Raw genomic sequence first — 25127 nt, 5'->3', positions numbered from 1 at the left:
CACTTTGTGCCAGAGCGGCTGTATATCTGTCTCCGCTGGGTTTCAGCTCCATGTGGCAAGATTTTTTTTTCTCTATTGCTTCTGTGGACTAACAGCACACAAGGAGAAAAACCTGAAGCACTGTGAAAAAAGCTATCAACATATTTTGATCCACAAGTGCTTCGGCCTGGACGATAATTCCAAATTACTGTCTATTGACCTTAAGTGGAAACAATTTATCACAATTTAATTACATTGTTTTACTGAATTCTGTTGTTACCTTTGACAAATTACACCATCTAATACAATAATAACAAAATGAGTTATAAAAATAAATAAATACATTCTTTGCGGGAAAAAAATACTGATTCATTTCACTTTTAGGTGCATTAACAGGGAGGCTATAAATGACAGCTTGCAAGAAAAGAAAACCCATTTACAGCAATGTCAGGCTTAGTACATTTTTGGTTTACTGTCCTGCCCTACTTGTAATGTTTTTTCAAAATACCATTTTGATTCTTTTGCTTGGGTAATTTGTCTTTGTAACACGAATTTGTGTTAAATGGCCATTTTTATATCCACTGCACAAACTGTGGTATGGCATAACTGGGGCAAATAGTCCCAAGAGCTAGGAGGCCCAGAAACTTAACCCAGGGACTAAATGTCTAACTAAAAGTCTATTTCAAAGGATCCTGTTGCATTGGCAATGCATCAGAAAAATGTAAATATTCAACAGATAGATAGATTTTTAAAACCACAACTTTGTTTGAGATGCAATATTCACACACAGCAAATCAACACAGACACTGTTTTGTGACTGATGGTTATTAATTTGTGTAGTAGTACATTACAACAATAAAACAAGCACTCCCCTCTCTCAATCACATGTGTTTCCCTCCCTTACACTCTCTGTTATTCACACTCTCTCTCTCCTATAATTCCTGAGCAGAAAGTACTAACTCCAGAGGACTTTTTTGTAGGCCAGGAACTTTAGATCTGTGCAGATGTGTCACACATTGTCATCCATATTGCATCAGGACATTAGTTAGCATCCCTTCCATTAGCGGCGTATTGTTGTGATGCTGCTCATCTCCTCCAGTGGTCATATGCCCTTTGTGATTGAAATCCCAGGTGCCTTATTTAGTAATTGCACGAAAACACCAGATGTTGATGTGGATGGGACTTAAATTACCCTTGGAGAACAGACTCAACTCAAAATACAGGAAGTTATTCAAATAGACTTTTTTCCCAAAGGGTAAAAGGACAAAACTGTCATATTAATTGTAGGATGCATTTGCTATTAACATTAACACAGGAAAAGTACAATTCTGACTTTGGGGACTCCTCTTCACACCCACCACCACACTGGCTCTTTAATGAAAGTTCATTACGTCACAGACACTCACACTGAATAAAGTTATGGTGGGCTATTATGACTACAGACACAAAGAATTTCCAGCTTTGAACAATAAATCAGATGAGTGCATTGCATAGTTTTTTCCATTTACTGTACAACCAAAATTTAGGACAAATTATCAAATGGGTTGGATCATAGAAAAATCTATTGTCATTACCTTATTGTTCATGATGGCTTTGAGACACTGGACAACTTTATGTTGGTTCTTTTTGTCAATCTTCTCTTGCCTATGGATAGAAGAGTAATAAGGGGTAGTTAATCTCTAATGTACAGCTGGAAGAATACAATTTTCATTTATAGATGAAGGAAAGTTTGTAAAAGGCCACTCAGAAAAAAAATGCAAGAAAGTGTTGATGATAGAAATCAATTTGAACACAAAAGTGATCTTTTGACTGGTAAAACACAGGGAAACATAAATTACAGTTTAAAATGATTTAACAAAGTGGAAATTACCAATATTACACAACTCTTTCTGATTACTTGTTATTTGTTAGTATCAACTGTATGAATACACAAATACCTAGATGCTGTAGGTAAGAGTACACAGGAATAAACATGAATGACTGTATAAACTTACTGTTTCTTGGACAGCAACCTTTCCAAAATGTCCAGCAGCAGTCCAAGACCCTCATGCCCGAAGCTCTGCACCCAACTGAAACAACAAACATTAAATCAATATCACAACAGTGTAAGACTGACAACTGACAGCACTTTCATCACATCAACCATTGTGGAAACTTTAAGCCAGAAAAGGTGTAAAAACAGGATTGCATGCCGGATAAGAAAAACTTATAGTGTGAAACAGCAAATGGAAAGCATATTCAGAAACAGTTAAAACTTTAGTTATCTCTGAATTTTTAAGGACAATAAAAACATTGATATTTCACAGTTTGGTTCTTTTTTAACATCTTTGATGGAGGTATTAATTTGTTTTTAAATATGTATGACCAAGATATGTAACTAGCCAGACATTATGCTGTTAAGAAGTAAACTTTTACAGTATTACAGTATTATGGTGTACCTTGCTAAACCTTTCTCAAACATGTGTTTGGCATTTCAGTACTACAATTACAGTTACTTACACTTAAGCCATAATATAGGTATGTATGCAAAATTCATTCATTACATTTCTGATGTACAATATTCTCTTAACCTTTATTGAACCAGGAATGAAGTCTCATTGAGATTAAAAATCTGCCCAAGACAGGCAGCAGCACAGTTCTATGGTTGCAGACATAAAGCAAACATGTAACAATTAAAGCAAAGACAAAAAACACATTGCTGACTCATTAAATATCAAAACATTCATCAATATTCAAAACATCTACAGCCAGATGTCCTGTCTTCCACATGGTTTAGAATCACTTTAAATGCATCCAGTGACACCAGCTCCCAAAGATTCAGACAATTTTCTAGCTGATTCCAAGCAGACAGAACAGTGTACTGATGCTTTCTCCAAGTTCAGTCGAGACTTAGTTAATAGAAAAAAGTCCTGGGAGCAATGACAATAACTTCCTGTACATTTCTGAAAGATGTAGTTCTGTAAGTAGGATGGAAGCAGACGAAGAAGAGCCTTGTAAATATTAAGAATATGCAAAAGGTTGAATGTGCGATAGGATAGGACAAGACGCACTATCCAACTCGAGCAGAGCATCCATTGTGTATCCAGTGTGTGTAAGCATTGCAAAGACACATGCATGTATATAACATCCCGAAGGAAAAGCAAGACTTGTTTTGTAAAATCATAAACCGATACCAAAAACCTTCATTTTTTTCACCAGTTTCTGATGTGAAGCTATAGTGAGAGACGATCATCTCATACAACTCTTAGATATTTGTATTGGGATACAGACTTGATCTTGGATCCCGGACATGGGATGACAGATGGAAGGTTCAATGACTTAGATTTTGCATTTACCCTCAAATAATTAAAGTGTAAAATGTACAAGCAATGATGAATGAGACAAAGTGATACAGCAATATCCAATTGTTTTTTTCCATTTTTTGCTGAGCTGGTAGCTTTAGGTAATCTGCATTTTCTCACTGTATATGCAATACATACCAATACTCTAGATACTTTCCTTCGATTGTCTCACACAAAATTGATTCTCAAATTGATGTTATAAGACCAATCTATCCACAAAATGGACAATGAAATGTCAAATCAGAGCTATCTAATTATCAAATCTGATGATATGATCACTGAGATTTCCTTCATGTGAAAGTTGATTTTAGACATATCTGATGGAGAAGGTGCCTTTGATGGATTCCAGGGACAGCTGCCTGCAATTAAAGGAGTAAAATCGAAAGCTTAGAACTAAAGATTTATTTTCCCATAAAGGGGCAGATTTCTTTCCATTGAGTGAGGGAACCATCACTTGAAAAGGCAATGCAGTCTTCAAAGACAAGCAAACTAAAAGTAATCCCTGCTCTACAATGCTAGTCGAAATGTCACATATTAATCACATATTAGCAATAGTTGAGTGGGAGAAACAGATGGGAGTGTTTCTTAACATCAGCTTCAACTGAATGTTTAGCTATGGTACTTGGGCATTTTTTCAATCCAATGTCCAGCTTTCAGAAGACAAAATAGTGAACATTCTTTACCACAAAAACAAACGGAAAAAAAAAGTTTGAAAGAAAAATGTAAAAAATATTTTCTCTTTTCATATTCCTCAGCCCTTCTTTTGATCATATTCATTAAGCTTCTAAATGACTACTTGAGGCAGGTAGGAGGTTGTAACGAATTCTGGCTTGAGCTACTGAGCTTTCTGTGGATCCAAATATTGTGTGAAAACTCACATGGATAGACAGAAAAACAAGGCATTCAATTACACAATTAATAGACTTCCTTTAGTCTTCATACTATCAGATTACAATATTTGTTAAACTAGGGGTAAGTGTTATAGTGATGAATAGCATAACAGAAGAAATAAACTATCGCCTTGTGAAAACAACTGTTGGATACAATCAAACAGGAACAGAAATCAAGATAAAAACTGTTTGATTTTTCTATCACTGAAAAATCATATGCTGGAGATCCAAGGTGTTCACCCAAGAGTGATGCTGGGTAGTTGAAGATGGAGCGAAGACATTTTTTAAAGAATAGAGAAGTTTTACATGTGATTCAAATAAGGAACACAAATTAAACAAAAAAAATAAATTACATATTGGACTGTGAATTTTAGGCTGACACCTTTAGGTATGCAAAAAAAAGGGGCAAAGACAGTGTGACTGAGATTGTGAGCGACTGCACCTCCCTCCTGATTGAAACTGAATAACATCTTTCAACATTAGCATTCAGTTTTTGTACTGTTCTAATCACCAAGCTGCATGCCTCCCAGCATCAAATCTACAGAAATTCTCAAGGTGACAACATGAAATTGGAAGCTGTTATCTGAATTTAATTTCTTGAAAAGGAGTATGGGGGTTGTAGGAAGATGCATGTACACAGGCTTATTTGTCTGTTAGATTGTTGGGAATGGAAAGAATAGTAGCAAACAGTATTTTTGTTTTAAAAAACTGTGGAGACCTCTAACAAATGATAGATTCTTATTTTGTTTGCTTTGTTTTCTTTCAACATTTTCCACAGAAAAGCTGCTCTGGTGAAGATTTAGGCATGTTTGATTTGAGTGCAGTCACTCAATATATCAGCACTGGTAGTGCTTTCAAATTTTAATGTGTACTGCATAATGTTGGAAGGTAATAAAGTTGCTTTATTTTGACTTGCCACTGCAGCCAGGTAATAGCCTGATTGGCACTGCAGCAGGTTACTGAAGGTTAAGTGGGCCAAGTTAGTTAGCATACTTTGGTGCCTTAAACCCTATAACTCCATAAGGACAGCTAACTTGTGCTTTGATTTAAAAGGAGACCCATGTACAGTTTTAGAAAGTGCTTGATGTTTTGAGTGTAAAGTAGTGAGCACCAACAGCATTGAGGCTTTTGTTTTTAATAATATGGCCTGTCAGCTATCCGTTAGTTGTTGCTTTCTCGTGATTACTGGGTTTATCAATGTATTGCAAGCATCATGTGGTCACACACTAATCTAGTCATACTTAAGAGAGCAATATGATTACGGCTGAAATGTTTCTAGTACATTAGTTAATAAAATGTTAGTAAAACAGCAGCATCCTTGTTGATCACATAAATAAATGATATTGATAATAACTTTCAAAGAGGAATCAGTACTGTATATATTCATAAAGTGACCTGTTTCTCTATCCTTGTACCCTTACATAGTTTGCATTTGACACACTGTCTGTCTAGACACTAAAGTAATTAGTATTTTAAAATTAGTTTGCTAATCTAGCATGCTCTCGAAGTCCTTGGGTTTCATTAGTTCCTAACATCTGGCACCACTCCCACATCCCAAATGAGAAACTTGTCATCAGCATTTGGAGCTGTGTTTTGCAAAAATGGTCTGAAAGCACATCCCACTGCTTTTCTTTGCTCTATCTCTGGCTGCTACCTGTTAACGTTGCAAATGTTTTGGAATTATATATAGATAGGACACAGAACAGACGAGTGCAGTATCAAAGTGCAGCATGGCCCGGGGTCCATTAATGTTTACAAAGGTCACAGAGCAGATCACAGAGCTACACAAGCAGCTTTCAGAGCTGCAGCAAAAGTTCTGTTGCTTGGTATGTTTTCCCCCAGCTAGAAATGGTGACTGTTGCCAAAGGCAAGTTTGCAGGTATGTCAATAGCTGAAATATTGTAGAGGGATGCTTTTTAGCCTCTCCAGAGTTATAAAGCAGGCTTCTCTGTGGTAAAAATGTAGGATTTCAGAGCGGGAATATTCATAGTGTAAAATTTTGAACAAAGTTTCCCCCAAAACATTATTTCAAAGCCGGAAATGGGGCAATCTTGGAAAACTTACAGCCATCTTGATTTTTGCATGGCATGGAGTATCTGTTCCAATTTTGGTATTTATTTCAGTTGTGAAAGATTTTCTTGCAAACATGCAATTAGCTGCTACTCTATAAATGTCGACAGTGTACAGAGTTAATGATTCTGGTAGCAAGCGGTCAATCCACTACTGACACACATAAATGTGGCTATTTACAGTCTTTCACCTCTTACTTGAACATTACCTAAAATGTCAATATGACTTTTCGAAAAATTATCCTATTTTATTGGTCTCCCAAGATGTGTTTGGGATACTGCAAACTATTTTTATTTTATGCAATGCAACAAACAGTGATTAATTCTTATTTCATGATCTCAGAGGTATTCTGTAATCACGCCACACCATCAATAGATGAAAAAAGAAGCACAGCAATATCCGACTGAGGGCTATCATCTCAAAAAAGACACCAAGAAACAGACCGAGGGAGAGAGCATTAAAAAATAAGGAAAACAAATTCATCATCCCATTCCCTGGGAAACAAAAACAGTCATAAATCAAAGAGAAAAATGAGGCACCTTATCTGGCTAACTTCACAGCTAAGGTAGCTTGACTTTAACGGAGTCTCATGAGAATGCCTCCAAGGTTCCCAGGCAGTGCAGCACAGTGTTGCACTCTGCTAAAGCAGTTATGAAGCAGACATTCAAAAAATATATTTAAAATGTTGTCCAGAGCATAGCAAGTTAACTGACTGCAGCAGGGTTCTCCAGGGAAAGAGAGAAGGAGAAGGCTGAAGTCACAGCAATGTGGGACATCTGAAATAAAAATAGGAGGAGGTGACTTCATTCAGGGAGGACTGACTGACAATGCTTGTATAGATTATGCTGTTTATGTTTATATTTAGATTTCAGTTCTAAAAATGGTGTGAAATAGTGCAAAGCATTTTTTTATTGTAAAGGTAGAATTCATGCCAAGCTGTTGTAATGGATTGCATTGCATTTTACAAGTGTCTCTAGTAGAGTGGCCACTGTGTGTAGAATTCCCTAATAACAAAGAGCAAATGCATTTATGTGTATATTTTGTACTCATGACAATACTATGAGTATGATCATTTTAAGTAATCTTGAATCTTTGTGGGTAGTACGTGGGTAGTACGTGCATGAGAGACAGGAGGAGCCTCCAAGGTTTATTAAAAAATTGTGTAAGTAGAGGGATGCTAAACTTTACCCTAGCTTAACTGAAAAAGAATCTGGGGCCTTAAATCTGAAGGTCAGTTTTAATATAATATCAAATACCAATTTCCACTTGTTTGTCAGATCCATTTATCAAATCCATTTTATGCAATTACATCCTGTAGCCTTGCTGGTCCTATGGGCCAATACTGTGGCCTCTTTTCACAAAAAGGGAGAGAGAGCTGGAATAGCTGTGGTAGGTAAGGTATACAGGGTCAGAGGCAAGCGTCACAGTGTGACACTTTGGAGCTGCAGGAAGTACCAAATTACCTCTAAGTCTGTCTGCTCCGCTAAAAGGAATCTGATGAGAGAGCATATAAGTCTGTCAGCCTATACTAGCAGAATGCAACTGCCTGATAACAGACGGATTGGATGGATGGTTTGCTACAACAGTGCCAAGAAAGTGACAGTGATCAGCATCCAAAAACAGTGGTAGACAAAATACCTTTACTGCCAAATCAATCCCACAACTCAGGATTGTAATGGGGCTATTAGATAGCTAGTGGTTAGCGCTGCCGGCTCACTGTTTTTAGCCAAGATAGATTTATTGTTAAGACAAACTTCGTCATTATACTTGAGCGTGACTGTTTTATTAGGGCTGACTTTGTTAACAGTCAGTACCTGAAGGCCACAATTTCCTCAATGTCACACATGTCAATGTTCCCATAAATAGCAGTAGGTATGCATAGTCTGCTACTATTGACATCACTGTTTCAACTGCCATGACTTAAGACAGCTGATGTAGCCAGCTATCTAGTAATAACCTTTATGTGCATATTGTAATAACTCAATTCCTACAATGTAAACATGTTTTACATTTACATAGTGCAGCCCTATCCATCCAATTTATAACAAGTGACAAAAGCCTTCTTTTAGCATTAAGCACAAATGTACACGTCATTGAAATGAGGCACAAAATTCCAAATAAATGGGCTGCATTTGTCCAGCAGTAGTTTTCTAGTCCACCCACTACTCAAATCACTCTACACCACATGCCACATTTACCCATTCACACACATTCATGCACTGATGGCAGAGGCTGCCATGCATGATGCCAACCTGCTCATCAGGAGTGATATATAGTGTTTCCTAACCACAGCACCCTGTGATACTTCTATGCTCAGGCATTCAGACATTCACTCATACACCAAAGCAACAAAGGGTTCAGTTAGTCTGCCCAAGGAGACTCGACATGCAGCCAGAACCGGTGATAGATCCACCGACGTTCCAATTAGTGGATGACTCGCTATGAAAAAGTAACAGGTCCAACCAAATGAGGTGGATGACCACACTGATCAGATCCAGTCATAGTTACTTACTGATATCAACTAATGTCTACTCTTCACCATCAGAAAACGTAAATGACTAACATATCTCATCATATTCACAATTAACAAAATCAACACTTAAGCTTTTTTTTGCCTAATTCAAGTTATGAAGGTCAGTCTTTAGTGTCATTTGTAATTTTTTTCCAAATGTCAGTTATTCTAATCAAAAACAAAGTGAGACTCAGGTCATCATGATTAAATGCTCTTAACACCAGTTCTCTCTTGGTTATCTTGATAGAGCTTGATAGTGCTGAAGAGGTTCTAGGAAACATTATGAAGTCCCTCTTCTTTGACTCCTACATACAGTATACGTGCCATCACTGATGCACTATACTGTCCAAGTACGTCCGAGAGAACAGTGCTGGGCGTGAGTGCTATTCACAGTGACCTCAAAAAGATGAGCCTGGCAGTAGGATGGATTTCTTAGCCATGTCAAGGCTTAAAACTGTTAAGGTCATTGTTTTGAGACAGGCAGTACAGGCTGTGTTAACAACATATAGGCCTGTATAAACTCACACAATATTCAAACATTTTTATTCACTACTGTTGAACTGGTTATGACTGTGAAAGAGTACCACGTGATGCACACTTGCTTCGTGAAGATGGTCAATAATATCATGCAGCGTGGGATGTAATGCTATTCTCTAATGTTCTATTTTGAGTATGTATTTTAAGGTCGATAATCAGCAAACTTTCCTCTTATGCATATGTTTAAACAAAATTTTAAATTTGTCAGAATTTTCAAACTCCTGTGATCTAACTGGAGTTCCACTTTAAAACTCTCACCTCATATAAAAAATGATGATAGATCACTAGTGTATACAATAGCCTCTGGTTCAAAAGCACAACACATTGCAAACAGAAATATATCAGGCATAAAACACAAGGCAAGAATCTATAAGATGATGCAAGACCACAGTCATCCTCAATCAGCCGTGAACAGCATGACATAACTATTTACCCGAGAAAGACATTGTGTAGAGTGTAAAGAGGTCTTGTGCTCTTCAGTCAGGGTTCATCAATGAATTTCAGTGGTGTCTCTGCTAATGTATATGACCACATGTTCTGTGAAATGTCTGTGTATACTTGAAAAAAAAAAGTATACAGTATACCTTAAATAAAATCAATTACAATCTATATGGTTTAATCAAAGGATAAATAATTATTTAATTAATACTGTCACATCAGTAAGAGACAATGATGTCTGAAAGATAAGTAGTAACACTGACACATATCAGCACATTTTAGAAGGCAGCAGTGTCAAGCAGTTGGGAACCAGTTTTCTATAGAATACAGGGGTTTTTAAGCCATCTGTGCCTCCTATAACTTAATGGAACATTTGCAGAAAAGATCTTCCCCTTCCCAGGCCTTTCATTTCTTTTCAGTCGTTCGGCTGAAATTGTTGTATGTGACGATGAAGGTCAGCTTGCTTGTAGCTTCTGCTTTCTCAGCGTATTCATCCACAGATTTCTTAAGGGGCGCAAATGTCAGCCTCCATCCTAGCCCTCTTCTTTTTCAAATCATCAAGCTCATCTGTGAAGGCCTTTTTCTTCAGGTCAACAGCATGCTGCTCTTTCTTTTTCTCCTCCTTCATCCAGTTAGCCACAGTACCTGGCTCCTACAGCAAAGAGTAATAGCTCTTTGGTGATCTCTACCTTTCTTATGCCCCAAACAAACCTGACATGGTCAACAATGCCCCTATGAGCCACCAGAGACTTATCCCTCTGATTCTCTAGTCAGTTGGTGGTGAAATATCCTCTATGAATGGTCCATGACATAGGACGAGTAGAATATTCACCATATTCCACACTCATCTGATGGTTTTATCCCATTGTCTCATACAGCAGAGTGACCACTTGATCCGTTTTTGGGTCAAGTTTCCTGAATTTAAAGCAGTTGAGTCACAAAACACCCTAAACTTCTTAAAGGTATTATCAAACACTGTCCCATCTGCATGTTTAGCAACAACAACTAGTGCAACGTTAGTCTCATTTGAGATATGCACAGCTCCTTAAATTCTGCTATGCGTCTTGGGTCAATGCTTCTCATTTCTAGGTGATACGCTAGTGTCTTTTTCAACAACTTCTCAAGTAGTACAATCAAGAGTATCTTACAGTCGATCTTTATCTCCAGTCTCTGCCTCTCTGAAATGTTTTTTGAAGACCCGAGTTGGTTCAGGGTGGATTCTGCTTCAAATCTAATCTTCGCATTAGCCCTGTTAACAATTGAAATTAAAGGATTTTGTGTTTTACTTTGATCACCCATAGGTCCTGTATATTACACTCTTGTGTCAATTGAACACACCAACTGAGTGAATATTGCTAATATTAAGTAATGCAAACTACAATGCTATATGCTGTTTCTATTCTGTACAATAAATATCATTATTTAAAAATAAAAAGGTCTTTTGTCAGATACTACACATGATGTGCATGTTTTCTTTATCTTAAACTGTATGTGTACCAGTATTCCATGCTCCTTCTGTTATTATTGTGTATAAATGAGAACCACTATAAATATTTTGTGGACAAAAATGCTATTAATGTCCCCTGATTATGACACCTGTTATGACAGCTGTATGATGTTTTATTAACCTACTACACTAAACTCATATAACTCTGTGGTTAGAGTTATAATGTAATGGAAAACACCATCAAATGTTTATCCTTACCTTTAATTAGTTTGTCTGAGAGAAAGGGCAGCAGCTGATAAATATTCCCACTTTCACAGTAAAAGGAGGCTCAGCCCAGCAGATTTTTCACCTCTTCAAATGACTTCACCTTTGGACTGGGTTGTTCGCATTTTCCTACCATCTGGACATAGCATTTGACGTGCGGCCAGAGCAGCAATCTTCTTTCTGACAAACTGACATTCCAGCTCCACCAGTGCTTGCAAAACTGATACATGGACGTGCTGTATCCAGTTGCCGTTATAAAATCTTCATGACGGTCAAGGTGATCATGGAACAAGTACAGGCTGGAGAGTCTGTGCTCAACTTCCCAACAGAGTTCCATCTATCTCTAAATGCATTGTGCAGTGTATGCAAGCTGCACAAACTGATTGCTACACAAATTTTAGCATATGTTCCCAGTATTTAAAATGCTTTGTAGTCAAACTATGAATCCATCACATCAATTGAGTAATTCACTTACTGTATTCAAATAAATAATGTATCTTTAAGTATGTGTCAGTGTGTGTGGCAATAGGATGTGGTTGAGTGTTAAAAAGACCACGTTTGTGGTTCAGGCAGTAGATGATGATTGTTATTACCCAGCTTCAGACAGAGAGAGCCCAAAGCAACAAACGAAACCTGAGAGAGGAAGATAACCAAGGCAAGACTGCCAGGGATTTGCCTCTCAGTGTGGTTTAGATGGCACCAAAGGATGTGTACCAATACCTTATCTCATCCCAGTCTTAAAAATATGCAGGAATTCATTTTAGGTACCAGAAAAGCCATAATATAGACAGTGATTTGTAAGAGATTATCAATAAAGAGTGAGTTGAGGTTTAAATATGAATACTATGTAATTGTCAATAATTATTTCACCTACAGAAAATTACGACAGGGTACAGTACATACAAAACGGTACTGCTTATTGCTGGGCTATTGGGTTGGATTAAGTTAGACTGCAGAGAGGTTGACGATAATGTGCCAACCCCCATTATGAACTATTTTATTTTAACTACTAGCCTGTACTGAATAGTGGAGCATCCACTTTGTTGATGAAGTGATAACATTTCTAAGAGAAAACTAAATTAACTACTGTGTAATTCTTACAAAAAGAATAAAAAAAGAGACAAAAGTGAAGGCAATTAAGCGTAAAAGAGCAAGTTTATCCCCATTGTCATAATCTTGCACTGTACCTGACAGGGTTGCTGGTGAGGGACACTCGCAGTGAGTCCAGACAAGCAAACAGACGTTCATCCATCACCCCTGACTTCAGCTCTCCAAGGAATTCCTGAGGAGATATCTGATGGCTACTTCTCAAATTACCCTGGAAGAGAGAAAGGAAGAACAAATCTTAAGGGTAGCCAAGTAAATCTAAACAACATGAGGGCAATACTTCTGAATAGTCAGTACACTGAAAAAAAAATACTGTGTCAACAATCTTTTATAGTCAATTGTAATAGCACAAATGTGCAAAAGTACCCAAGGATTCCCTACTACTACTCTACTACTGTGCACTTAATAAACCAGAAAATCTCTATGAGTCTAGCATGCTTGAACAAATTCCATAAAAACAACTAACAGATACCTTTGCCAGAAGTATGCAATGATTACAATAGATCAGAAAAAGCCACCTTTGTCTGGATTCTAGAATTACTCTATCACCGTTTTCCCTTACCATTCTAAAAATTGCCCACACTATTGAAATGTTAGTTGCTCATCCAATTTGAATCTATTATTTTTATCATTAAAACCAGTTTGCATGAGCTGGAAGGATTAGCACAAGTGCAAGTAAGTAAAATTAAAAAACATTTCTTTGTGTTGTGGTAACTTCTGCTGAGCACATTGCAATTGCACGTTAAAGATGCTCAGAATTATCAGCCACCAATCCTTACTGGCCGATGTTCTAAATGGTTTGATATGTGGTCGCTATAAAGACTGATCAAATAAACTTGCAAAACACTCACACTGCAAAAATGTGCAGAAATGTGTGTCATGGAATTACATGCAAATGACTATCCGCATTGAGCACGTTGGTAGCTGAATGGTTACAGCACATACCACAAGGACACATGGCTACAACCGTCACAATACCATTGCATGTCATTGTCCTCTCTCTCCTTCGTTGCTATCTGCCTCCCCACTATCACCATCCAATAATGGCAAAAATCTACAAAACTCACCATCTGCACAACCCATACAACTAAAGATGTGAATTTGTCTACTACTGTTGCCTGACAATTAAATAGCATATAGTGTCTCAAACACAGTGCTAATCAATCAATAGCAGGACAAGTATACTGCAATAGTGCTAGTCTATTAATGAAACATGACTAAATCACTGGTATGACAACTTTTCATTCATTAGCATGGGTACAGCGCCCTCTGGGAGGACAAGAATAAAGTGAGGCAAGTAGAATCGTTAAGCAGAATCGTTAAACCTCAAGTTTGAGGGCAATAAACTGGTGACCACTGAAAAAAACATTGGATCAGTATACCCAGAGTGTGTGTCATCTTTGATTCACTGGCAATGTGCATATTAGACCAATTACAGCCATAGACAACAAGCAACAAAGTCTCTTAATTAGTTTTTAAACCTCCAAATATTTCACAAAGGGGCACAGAGTCTAAAATCTTTTCATGTTGGTTTAAAATTCACTCAACACAGAAATCACAGCAGTTAACTGAGATAGCCATTATCCGCTACACTGTAAGGATCTACAATCTTTAATCACGTGCAAAATGAAACCATATCAAGTGTAGCATATAGACTTCCACCTGTCCTAGAACCAATATCCATGTACCATGAATGTACAACATTCTTATTTACATGTATTTGACCACTGTATCCCCCTGACCAATAACACTCTACATGCATCTAGTAAATAAACATGTAGTTTCATAGAAGACAGTAACAAGACACTTAAAGCTAAAGCTCTCTGTGTTTATAAGTGAAAGGGTGGTGTACAGAGAAAGCTACATGTATTTGGTTTATCAAGACAACTGCACTTATGCCAAAATGTCACACATTGTTGGGTGCGTTTTCCAATTCATAAAAGGCCTCAGAAATCAGCCTGCATCTCTACAAGAAGGAATTAATAATCCCTAACCCTTGCAGGCTGCCAAAACAATGGAACAATGCCCAGTCTGTCTCTCCCCTGACACATCAAGCCCAAATCTATAATATTCTCTTCGGTATATAACAAAAATGAAATTAGATCTCAAAATCTCACACAGAAAACTTGATTTAATCTTCATTCATCAAAGAATGTGTGTTGTAGTGATCATAAACACTTCTTTAACCTTAGAAAAGAAAATTCATCACCCATATGGGCAGAGTAAAATCTATACATACATCTGAGTTAGAGCCACTAGAGAAAAGTATCATTATGGCTTCATGTCTCCTGTGATAGAGGTCTGTTTGGTTTGTGCTCCACCCTTCACTGGACCTCACCATAGTTTTAATCCAACGAGGCTCTGCCTCAGCACCATGAGACGTCCTGAGTAGTCCTATGAATCTAGCGCTCTTCAGTGACAACAGCAACATGAACACCCTTCAATGTTGCCATCATCATGGCTAAAATGATTGCAACTCTTTCTCAGCCTAGGCCGACTCTGCCTCGTACGTCTCCTGCTCTGTCGAGGGTAACTGGAACTGCAGCGGCAATTTTGCCAATTCCACCTACTCCCTGGCAGCACACCAGCCCATCAAGGATACAGTAAGTGTCTGCCTCCCTCCCTTTTCCTCTTCTGGCCCAGTGGTCAAATGTTTCTCTCATCCTGGAGAGACATGATGATGGCCGTCCTGTTTGTTTCTCAGATTCTCTAAGGCCTTCAGTAGTCAGCGAAACATGAGTGCTGCTCATGGCAATAGGCATGTCTGGCTGGGCCTTTCTCTCTAAAGGCATTACTAACAGCCAGTTTGCCCAGTGCTGGCATCAGAGTAGCTGTGGACCCACCTGCAACCCCAGCCCCATCCACATATTTGCTGCAGAAGCTGCCCAGAGAGTTTCTCTTTGACCCTTTCAATTCTTCCAATTGAGGATATTTTGCGACCTAATATGAATAAAATATAACTATGTTCTTCTGATATATATTGATCGATATAAATACAATGTAGTAACCATATTCATTATTATATCTAGAATAATTTGGTATGCACCGGATTGTGCACCACTATTGTGTGCATTGCATCAAACTAAACTCTTCACAAAGGTAAAACAATGACCTTTTGCTGCAACAGCAAGAGATCCGTGGTCAGCAGCAGTGAGCTATGGTAAAATTTTACTTCAAACGAGTATGAATCTTGGTATACTACTGTCCTGTCATTATTTCCACCCACAACCCTGCTAGAGAAATCCTGTCTGTTCATTCACCCACAGTGATTTCCACTCAAATATCTCTGCCTACAACAATTATGGTAATGGAGCAGCTTTTTCCCCACATCGCTTTCCCCATCTAAGCCACCATTGTGGCCCTCCTTTCTTCACAACAGGACAGGGAAGTGGCGCACAGCCACAATGCCTCAATCTCTCTGTTTCACAGTGCACTCACTTTCAGAGCACCGGCTCTGCATGGCCAACATTTTTAGGCTTTCCTCCCCTCAGCGAGATCAGACAGTCGAAAGAGGATACAGAGATAGTGACCATCGATGATAACAACTGACACTACACCCAATCCACAACGAGCAACAATGGTTCCGTGTCCCTGCTGTGGCAAAAGTCAACATTATCTAAATATTATGCTTAGCCTGCAATTGACAGATACAAGCTCAACACCACTACTTCTGGGGCAAAAAAGTCCAGTAAGATAGCCTTTATTGGTGAGCTTCAATCAGTTGTGAATTCATGTGATTTGCAAATTACTTAAGCAAAGCAAAACCATCTCAAATACTTATGTAATGTCACTATAAGCGAAGTTGCGTGGGTAATAAATGTGTTATTACCCATTTATTACCATAAATTAAAACACATTAAAACACAATTTTCTTCTCTTTTTTTTAAAGGCTTATTTGGTAAGATTAAACACAACATTTTCACTCTGCTGCTCTGCCTTAGCCCTATGCATTTGTTAGAGGTGTTATGACTGCACCTAAAGAGATGTGTAAGTACTCAGTGTTCAATATGTTCTGTTTAAAGTCTGTAACGTACATTTACCTACTTGGCTTTTTTTTCTCTTTTAATGATCGGCCTCTTCAACAATCAATCACTTTAATTAAGGTCTTAGCCACAACTGAAATTTAGAAACCCGTAGACCACAATTTACACTCGATCAATGTTGGGACAGTGAGCCTCTGTCTCTATTTTTAATACTAGCCGATTAAATGTCTCTGAGGCCTCATCCTGAGAAAGTCAGTGAGTTCGGCAGAATTAGACTGCTGAAGCCAGCCTCATCTCAGCTTTGGCTGAACCTGAAAATGCATTTTTACACAGTTCGAGGACTATGAGTTTTGATCCTCATCTATCATATTGATAGTGCATTAGGAAAACATTTCTTCATAGTCTGTATGTACAGGATAACAAGAACAATGACCAATAATGTATTTAATATACATATGGCCATGTGCATATTGTGCTCTCTTTGCAAATAAAGACACTGGTTCAGGACACTGAACATTGTTTTAATGCCCCTTTTAATTCTCCCCTGTCCCCAGTCTTAGGGATATACTGTACCACTGAGAAGAGGAGAGGCATTTCTGAAAATTCTTTATGGGTCTTGTGAACAATAAGTTAAATACCAGTTCCTACACAGCAGGGGCACCACAGTCAAAGCAACAGTGTGGTCTCCAAGAAGCACAATTGTTATTTCAAAACGACTACTACACAACACACTGGCAAAGGTCAGTATTTATTTTGTGTGACAAATGATATGTCCCTTCCAAAATTGCAACAAGAAACACACTTCAGCAAGGAACACTCATCAATTTAGGATGCAGTATTGAGGGGATAATTGGCAATGTTGTATTGCAGTTGAAATTGAGGTGGCAGGAAAGTAAATTTTGGTGGCAAGGAAACCTTACCTGACATAAACCAGAGAAATTAAAAAGTCAAAAATGAAAAAGAGAAACCAGCAGCAGATATCAACAAATATTTAACAACTGATTCCAAAACCTTAACTTTGTGCATCAGCCTATACTTAGTACCAATCTGATGTGCAGTGCACTAAAAAAAGATTTTTTTAATTTCATTTTATTAATTTTTTTTTTAACAGAGGTATACTACTAACCCTGTACAGATGTTATGTTACAGATGTGCTTGAGGTTACACAAGTTGCTTAACATTTATGGATATTGGCTACTTGTGCCGTAATAAAATTTGTTCAGTTGCAAACAGGTTAGAAATGGGTCCCGGGCCTATTAAGGAACCACAAGTATATTATTGCTTAAGGACCTGGCATTGGTCTGAGAGGGCAAATTATAGCACAAGAACCTGACCAGCCTCATAAAACAAGAGTCATAATTTGAAGAACTGAAAGCAGAATTAAAACCAGCCTGCAGACTGTCAACTGTCATAATAAATCAACTCAATAATTACTGACATGAGAGAAATATCATATGTTAACATGCTCATTTTGACAACCTCCCCCTCTAAAAATTGAATATACTATGTCTTATGTAAATGAAGCATTTGATAAAGGAGGTATTTTGAAGGATTTCACATTGTTGCATTTTGGCCAGTGGCCAGTAATTTTACCATGCAGGTAAGAGAATGCAAGCATATACACAGGCCAGTCCCCATGGTAACTAGAGATGGACAGCCTAAGGCAACTTTAGAGGGATGTCTGGTTATAGCAAATATAACAAATGCAACACTTCTTTGCAAGACACTGTGCCAACTTGTAAAACAGAAAACCTTTAAAAAAAAACATGTAAAGGAAAATCTGAGTGAGCCAACTCGAGCATTAGTTAATGTTGGTCAGTTGATTTAAGTTAGGAGGTGCTCACAAAGGGGTTATTCTCAAGCCTCTGTTAATATGAAAACAATTAAAAAAAAAACACCTCAGGTAGGCTGTGTTTTCATTAATATTCAAACAAAGTCTCACAGAATGAACCCATATTAACTATGAACATGCTCTGGGGTAAATATTTAATGGAGTATCCCTTTCACATTTTGGTCTTTCAATACAACTCTATTCTTAAGGGTAAGAGAAATCAATGGCCTTTTTTGGTCTGGAAGAGAAAGAATGATCCATAGTTTTCATTTCTTTGGAGATTTAATCGTTTTCCTCTGTACACTGATAGTTTTATCACCTCTATCAGGATCCATCTTTGCTTTGAGAGGAAGCAAAGGAAAAGCTTCGGGGTGAAACTTTGAACTTTGAAATCTAATTAATTATCTGTATTCCAGCCCACAAAATGTTATTTAAGATGTGTACCAAACCACTCCCATTTACGCTGTGATGCACTACCATCCAAAAGCAAAAGAAATTATTAAAGGTGACATTATATATTTTTTTTAAACAGGGTGAGGGTGAGTTAGGAGTGTACAAACCAGATAGAGATAGGGAGAGAGAGCAATAAAGAAGAAAACAGAGAGACAAGCTCAGTATGCACTCATTCAGCAGACATTGGTAGGGCATTTTAATGACTAGTCTGTTAAATATTACCATCCTAAATGCAGTATTTGTCTATTTTTACAAATGAGACCCAGTGCAGCTGTGACTAAATCTTCTAGAGATAGAGATGGGAAGATAAATGAGATTGCACTTTCTTGTAATCCATTATACCCTGATCATAATATTAAATATTACATTTTATAATAAATCTCTCTCAAGTTTTTCTCAGGCCAGGTCCCATGTGAGACAACATTTTTCATTTAAAATAGATTCAATAATAATAGAAAACATGACATTAAAACATTACAGACATAAACTTATATAACTATATGTTATGTTAGGCAGCAAAACATGAGGTAAAACCAGGTCAGAAGACATTCATTCATTCATTCATTCAAAAACTTACAGTTTTAGAGGCAGTAAAAATGTACCGGAGGACCATTTCTCTCTTTGTGTTTAGGTCCTTCTCTCTCAAAGGAGTCTTCTTTTCCTCACTCAAGTTCATGTCCTCCTGAAAAGAAAATGAAAAAAAAACAAACAAAAAAAACACAGAGGATTAATTTTGTTGAAATTCTTATCTGCAATATTTTTGTTTTTTTAGATAGCATACACCTCCACAATAATCAACAATATTAGCGTTGTGTCATTGGGTTTTTAATTATTAATTTTCTATATTGGCCCAAACCTAAACCATGTTTTATTTCAGGAAATTATGCTTTAAAATTGAGAATCATATCATATTAGCAGATTAGACATTATTGTGTTCACAACAGCAAAGGTTTTTGGATTCCAATTTCTTGTATTCCAAAGTTAGCCTGCTACTATAACAGTGCTACTTTTTTTTAGTGTTTGTAGCCCTAATGTTGTTACACTAGTGTCTGTCTACTTCCATCTATACAATGTCTGGGGGTACTCAGCCCTAAAAGTTTCTGTCCTAAAATCTTTTTTGGAATCTTTACCACTCAGTCACTCTGGTTGCCCTAGCATCAGATGTAGGTTTTACATACAAGCTGCAATATTGTTTTTGATGATATTGTACCATGACAAACACAACATACCATCATCTTTTCAAACAGAGCCAAGATCTCTTTTTCCGAAGTGATCTTTGATGAAAGCTCCTCGAACTGATGTGAGTTGGATGATGAAGAAATGGACCAATCATTAGGATTGTGTTTAGAGTGTGATATGGGTGGTCGCTCCTTTTTACTACCCGGAATCCGAATACTGGCGAATCGGTCCAGCTGTGCAGACAACACAGAAAACACAATTAAAATGGGGAAAGGTACACAAGAATTTTTGGTTCCAAGTTAAAAGACATAAAAGATGTGTTAGATTATGAGCATATTTAAATGGTTATTACGAAGAATGGATTAGACACAACAGTTAGCCTATTAATGAGAAGCAATGCTATCAATGTTAACAGTGTGAACAAAGCACATAACATCTGTTAAACGTGTGTTAAGCAAAGTGCTATCTAGATAACATGCAAATTCAACAAAGACATGAGTTAGTCAGAGAAGCCGTCTGTGCTCTGTGATGTGAATGGATCCATGTCTGGCAATGAAGACTAATTTCATTGCTCCTCAAAATAAGCAGATTAGATGACTTTGAGTGAAGCCACGTTAGATTTTAAAGAGATCAACAACCGAGAGAAGAGAAAACACACCAATTTTCTCAAATCTTACCACATCATCTGTGATGTTTCTAAAGGGTAAATGCTAAAGGTGGGGAACAGAAAAAAAGAAACAAATAAGGAAACACACAGCAACTCTGTCAAATATTATTTGGAAAGCAGCAATCTAGAGAAAATTGTGATACTTTTTGTGAACAGGTTTGATTGCTAACCTCGTAAAAAGTTTTGGTTCTTTATAATCTGCATCATAAAATTCAACAATTTAATTTTGTGGTGTTAATTTCTTGCTGCATTAGTATAGAAAGATACAGTTCAAAGGGTATGGACAGCAAAATGTTGCTGTTATTTTGTTTCCTATCCATTACATTCTTGAAATTTATAAAGAAACAGCTTTCAGTTATAGGAGTATTTTAGGGTGTAAACATTTGTATTGGATGACATCTGGAGTAGAGAGCCAACAAACAAACATTTTAAGGGCCAAGAAAAAATGTGTCACTCTTGAAATAATTTGTGAGTGCACTGTGCCTTACCGGCAGCTTGAACATTTCAAACTCATGGCGGTAATAAAAAAATAATGATAATATTAATAAAAATAATAATAATAAATGCTGCCAAAAAAGTGCTTTTCTAACGAGCCTTGTCTGAGAATTATAGAGAATTAAAAAGGAGATGATTTGCAGTTGGCCTGTTGTTATCTGTGCGTACCAGCTTCCCCAGTGCCTGCTGAGCACGTTTTGTCAGCTGCTTATTGCTCCAGCAGAGATTTTGTTTTTTTCTTTGTTTTTCTAAAGACTCCCTAAGAAGTTCCCATCTGCACTTCAAACAGGTGTAACGGCGTCAAAAATGCCAACCCTAGTAACCCTAGTAAGGAATAACAAGTCAATACAGGAACAGACAACATGAAATTTCAAAATGTTTTCATTATGAAATGTTGAATGAAAAACTAACATGGAAAGGTTAAGTCTTGCTCAGGCCTTACAAAACGTCAGAGAAATGAATCAATACCCACCACTGTTTAATTAATATAAAATCGCCTGGAATAAAATATGTCAGCCTGTCAATGAGTCATCCCTCAAGACTGCTCAAAGATTAACATCATACATATTTGTTCAAAATGTGCGAGAAAAACGGATTTTGAGTTGACTTGAGAGAATATTAATAAAATGACTGAACAACCAATGCCTAGTGTAAAAATTATTTTTTGTCTCCACTGATCAGCTTGCTTGACAATTGGTCAAACTAATTGGACACAGCTGTCAAACTTTCACTTCATATGCCCACATGCCCTTGGCAAACTGTGCCAGAGTTTGCATTTGGAACTAACTAAGAAGGAAAAAACAATACAATACAATATATAAACAATATATACAAAGCAGCAGTAGGAACTAACCTACATAGTTCTGGTTGCAAGGTAACACTACTATACCAACTTACAAATTACACATTTGTTATCTCAACATGACTGACATAATACATAACATGGGGCATATGAATGAGAATAGTGCCAGTACTATAAATGATTTAGAGTAAATGAATTCTCTCAATAATGAGAACAAAATCACACTAAAAGCTGGGGGGGGGGGAACAGAAGTCAACAGCACCAGAAAATCTCTCCCAATGCCATCCCTCAACAATTTAACTAGTACTTGTTATCCAAGTCTTTGCTATTAAGTTTTGCTAATTGAAAGTCTGGTGGAGGGACACCCTGAACAGTGTCATAAAATGCAATAGTGACTTAGTCCTCCTGTTTTGGCCTTGCAGGACTAATGGGATGAAAATAAAAATGGCAAATATAAAATGAACGAATAGACTTTATGCCGGCTCCAGTTCCTTTTCATCAATTTCATAATTTATTGAATATGACATTCAAAATGTTGCTACTTGTTCCCAAGCTGTTTCAGTTTCTCTGTTTCAGCCGTTTCTCTCAAGTCTCTGCAACTATGTATTTTCATCATTGCATATGAGTATTATGTATGCTAAAACAAACATGAAGATGTTCAGTTGGTACTCATTGATTCTCATTGCTGCACCTAAACAGCACCAAACAATCAGCATCCAACAAAGGAATCCACAGGTGGCTTTCCCGGGGCGCTTGCTGTGCATATGTCAATAGCACTACACTGCAGGAGCAGAGGGCAATGGAATCACAGCATCAGGACAGTAAACACACAACACAGCTGCAGAGTTGACAGCACACAGCTAGGCACAAAAGCCTTGCGGAGATCTAACATTTTTTTGCTATACATTCATACTGTGAGTAGTTTACATGACTGAAAATATGTTAATATGATATTAAAAAAAATGCCAGCATTCATTGTAAGTATTAAGAATTACTTACACTTAATGATTTTCAAATACCAATACCAGCAGTAGCCTACTAATCTAATGTCATCTCTTAGTGCCCATCCATAGTGACACTTTAAAATTGCAGGCAAGGGCGAGGTCTCACAAGGACTCATCTGACTGTACATTTCCAAGGCTTATAGAGCAAGCAAACTTTTCCAAGTGATAAGGATAGTGGAATACGGGAAGACATCCAAGGAGAGCTAAGTAACTGACCAAGTGCCTCCAATAAGAAACATAACTGCCTGGTAACAAAAAAAGAAAAGACAAAAGCAAATCAAATTGTGGCTGCCATAAAGCTGGCTATGGCTAACAGCAATGCTTTGTGTTTTTCAAGATCTCACTATTGCAAATCTTTCATTTTAATGGCCTTACAACAGTCATTTGTAAATGTCAGTGAATTCATTTTAGTTTCCGCTATCATCCTGTTCATTTAAATTAAACTTTGATAACATCTTTTTCAATTACCACACAAGTAACAGACTACTCGAAGAGAAAACACTGCACATGCAATTCAGAGAGGATTAAAAATGTAAACACAGTAAAGGGAATGCTTTGCAGAGGTCACGAAAAAGCAAAAATTAAAGAATCCAAAACAACACAAACCCAAGACAACATACAGAGACATCAGATTATGAAAACATCCCTCTTTGGACATTTCATTTAAAACACTGCTGATGCTTTTTTTTCTATTTTATCTTTTAGGACTGAGCAATTGCACAACCCCAGGGCTGCAAATACGTATGACAAGGCACATGGACTACTACGCAGGGCTCTCACTAATGAATGCTGTTCCACCATCTTAACCACTGGTATTTAAAAAACACATTTTTGTAACTATGGCCTTTTAAGTCGATATTTCTGCTGTGACTTTTTAAAATGAACAATTCCTGCAAAACTAAACTTGAACCCCAAAGAAGTCACTGATAGAACTTGCCACACTTGGTGCCACAATGTTTTTTTCTCTACACACAATTAAGTGCAGCGTTTCCTTTTAAAAATGTAATTTCCTGCGGATTGACTAATTTGTATAACTCATCGTATTACCATTTCTGCACCACCTTAGTGGCACTATCACAGGCACTGACTGAAAAGCTACTCAGCAAAGTAATTCCAACAATTAAAAGTTATATGAACAAATTAACTTTGGTGGAAAAACATGTGTCAACCAATATAAATGCAAATAAAATACACTTCATTAATGATTGACATTACTCCCTTTTACCCATACAAGGTTTTATTTTATTTATTTATTTTTATTGCATCTGTCTCAAATTCAAATTTCAGCTCTGAAATAATTCTGCTGGCACGTCTGGTGTATTTTGTTTCCTACTCATCTCTTCTTAAATTTTCTGGCTTAATTTGGAGTTTTTTTCCTTTTGGAAACTGGCATTGTAAGGGTGTCAGGTTAATAGAATAGGTAAATGAAGTGCCTCAATTATGCTAAACTTGTTCTGGGTTGCTTATTTGAGCCCCGAAGATCAGTAATATTTCCCATTTACATTTTCCCAAAATTTGTGATATAGAAATAATATATTAAACATTCATTACAATAATGACACCATAAAACCAACTATATCAGATGTGACAATGAGCTGCCCTCCTCATCCTTTTTTTTTTGTTTCCAACTAGACTAGAAAAAGGCCAAAAGCAGCGTCTCAGAAGAGCATTAACACATTGCATTAACGTGTTTTCTGGTCATTTTCTTTCTTCAGTTTTATAATGCTCTGCTTGAAAAATAGAAGAAAAAAATAATAAAGTGGCCTTAAATGGCAAATCTACTTTCTACCAAGTACAGTAAATTTCATGGTATTACAGTGCCACCTATTGAGATGACAGTTAATAATACTAAATCAGTGCTGTACACTGAAATATATCTCCAATGTTTTTCAGTAATTTTTTATAATATATATTAATGTTATGATTGCTGCTAGACTGACCAATCATTGACAGAGAGGGACTAAATGTGTCAAGACTAAGCTGTACCATCACAGGTACATGTATGTATGTTTTAGTGGAAATAAGTCAGAAGATGTTCTTTGGTTGCATATTTTTGACAAATAAACAGAACAAAAGCACGAGGACAGCATTCTTTTGAAATTTGAGGCTCTCTGGGAGGTATAATGGC

At 37.1% G+C, this 25127-nt stretch overlaps 1 protein-coding gene across 6 annotated transcripts in view; it reads right to left on the bottom strand.

Annotated features, from left to right (window-relative positions):
• LOC311256164 (protein diaphanous homolog 3-like) overlaps positions 1 to 25127 on the bottom strand; it is a 173211-nt gene that overhangs the window by 137729 nt on the left and 10355 nt on the right. For 5 of the 6 annotated variants that reach the window (XM_084351013.1, XM_084351009.1, XM_084351010.1 and 2 more), the window contains 6 exons: positions 20709 to 20741; positions 20082 to 20264; positions 19430 to 19534; positions 12666 to 12796; positions 1974 to 2048; positions 1554 to 1623 (listed from right to left, as the gene is read on the bottom strand). In XM_084351013.1, the coding sequence (XP_084207139.1) occupies positions 1554 to 1623; positions 1974 to 2048; positions 12666 to 12796; positions 19430 to 19534; positions 20082 to 20264; positions 20709 to 20741 (597 nt within the window). The remainder of the gene's footprint in view (positions 1 to 1553; positions 1624 to 1973; positions 2049 to 12665; positions 12797 to 19429; positions 19535 to 20081; positions 20265 to 20708; positions 20742 to 25127) is intronic. The other variant, XM_084351011.1, reaches the window with a different exon arrangement.

This window comes from Pagrus pagrus, assembly GCF_965226575.1.
Source record: "Pagrus pagrus genome assembly, chromosome: 1".
Classification (NCBI taxonomy): domain Eukaryota; kingdom Metazoa; phylum Chordata; class Actinopteri; order Spariformes; family Sparidae; genus Pagrus; species Pagrus pagrus.
This window is presented reverse-complemented; position numbering and strand designations above follow the sequence as displayed.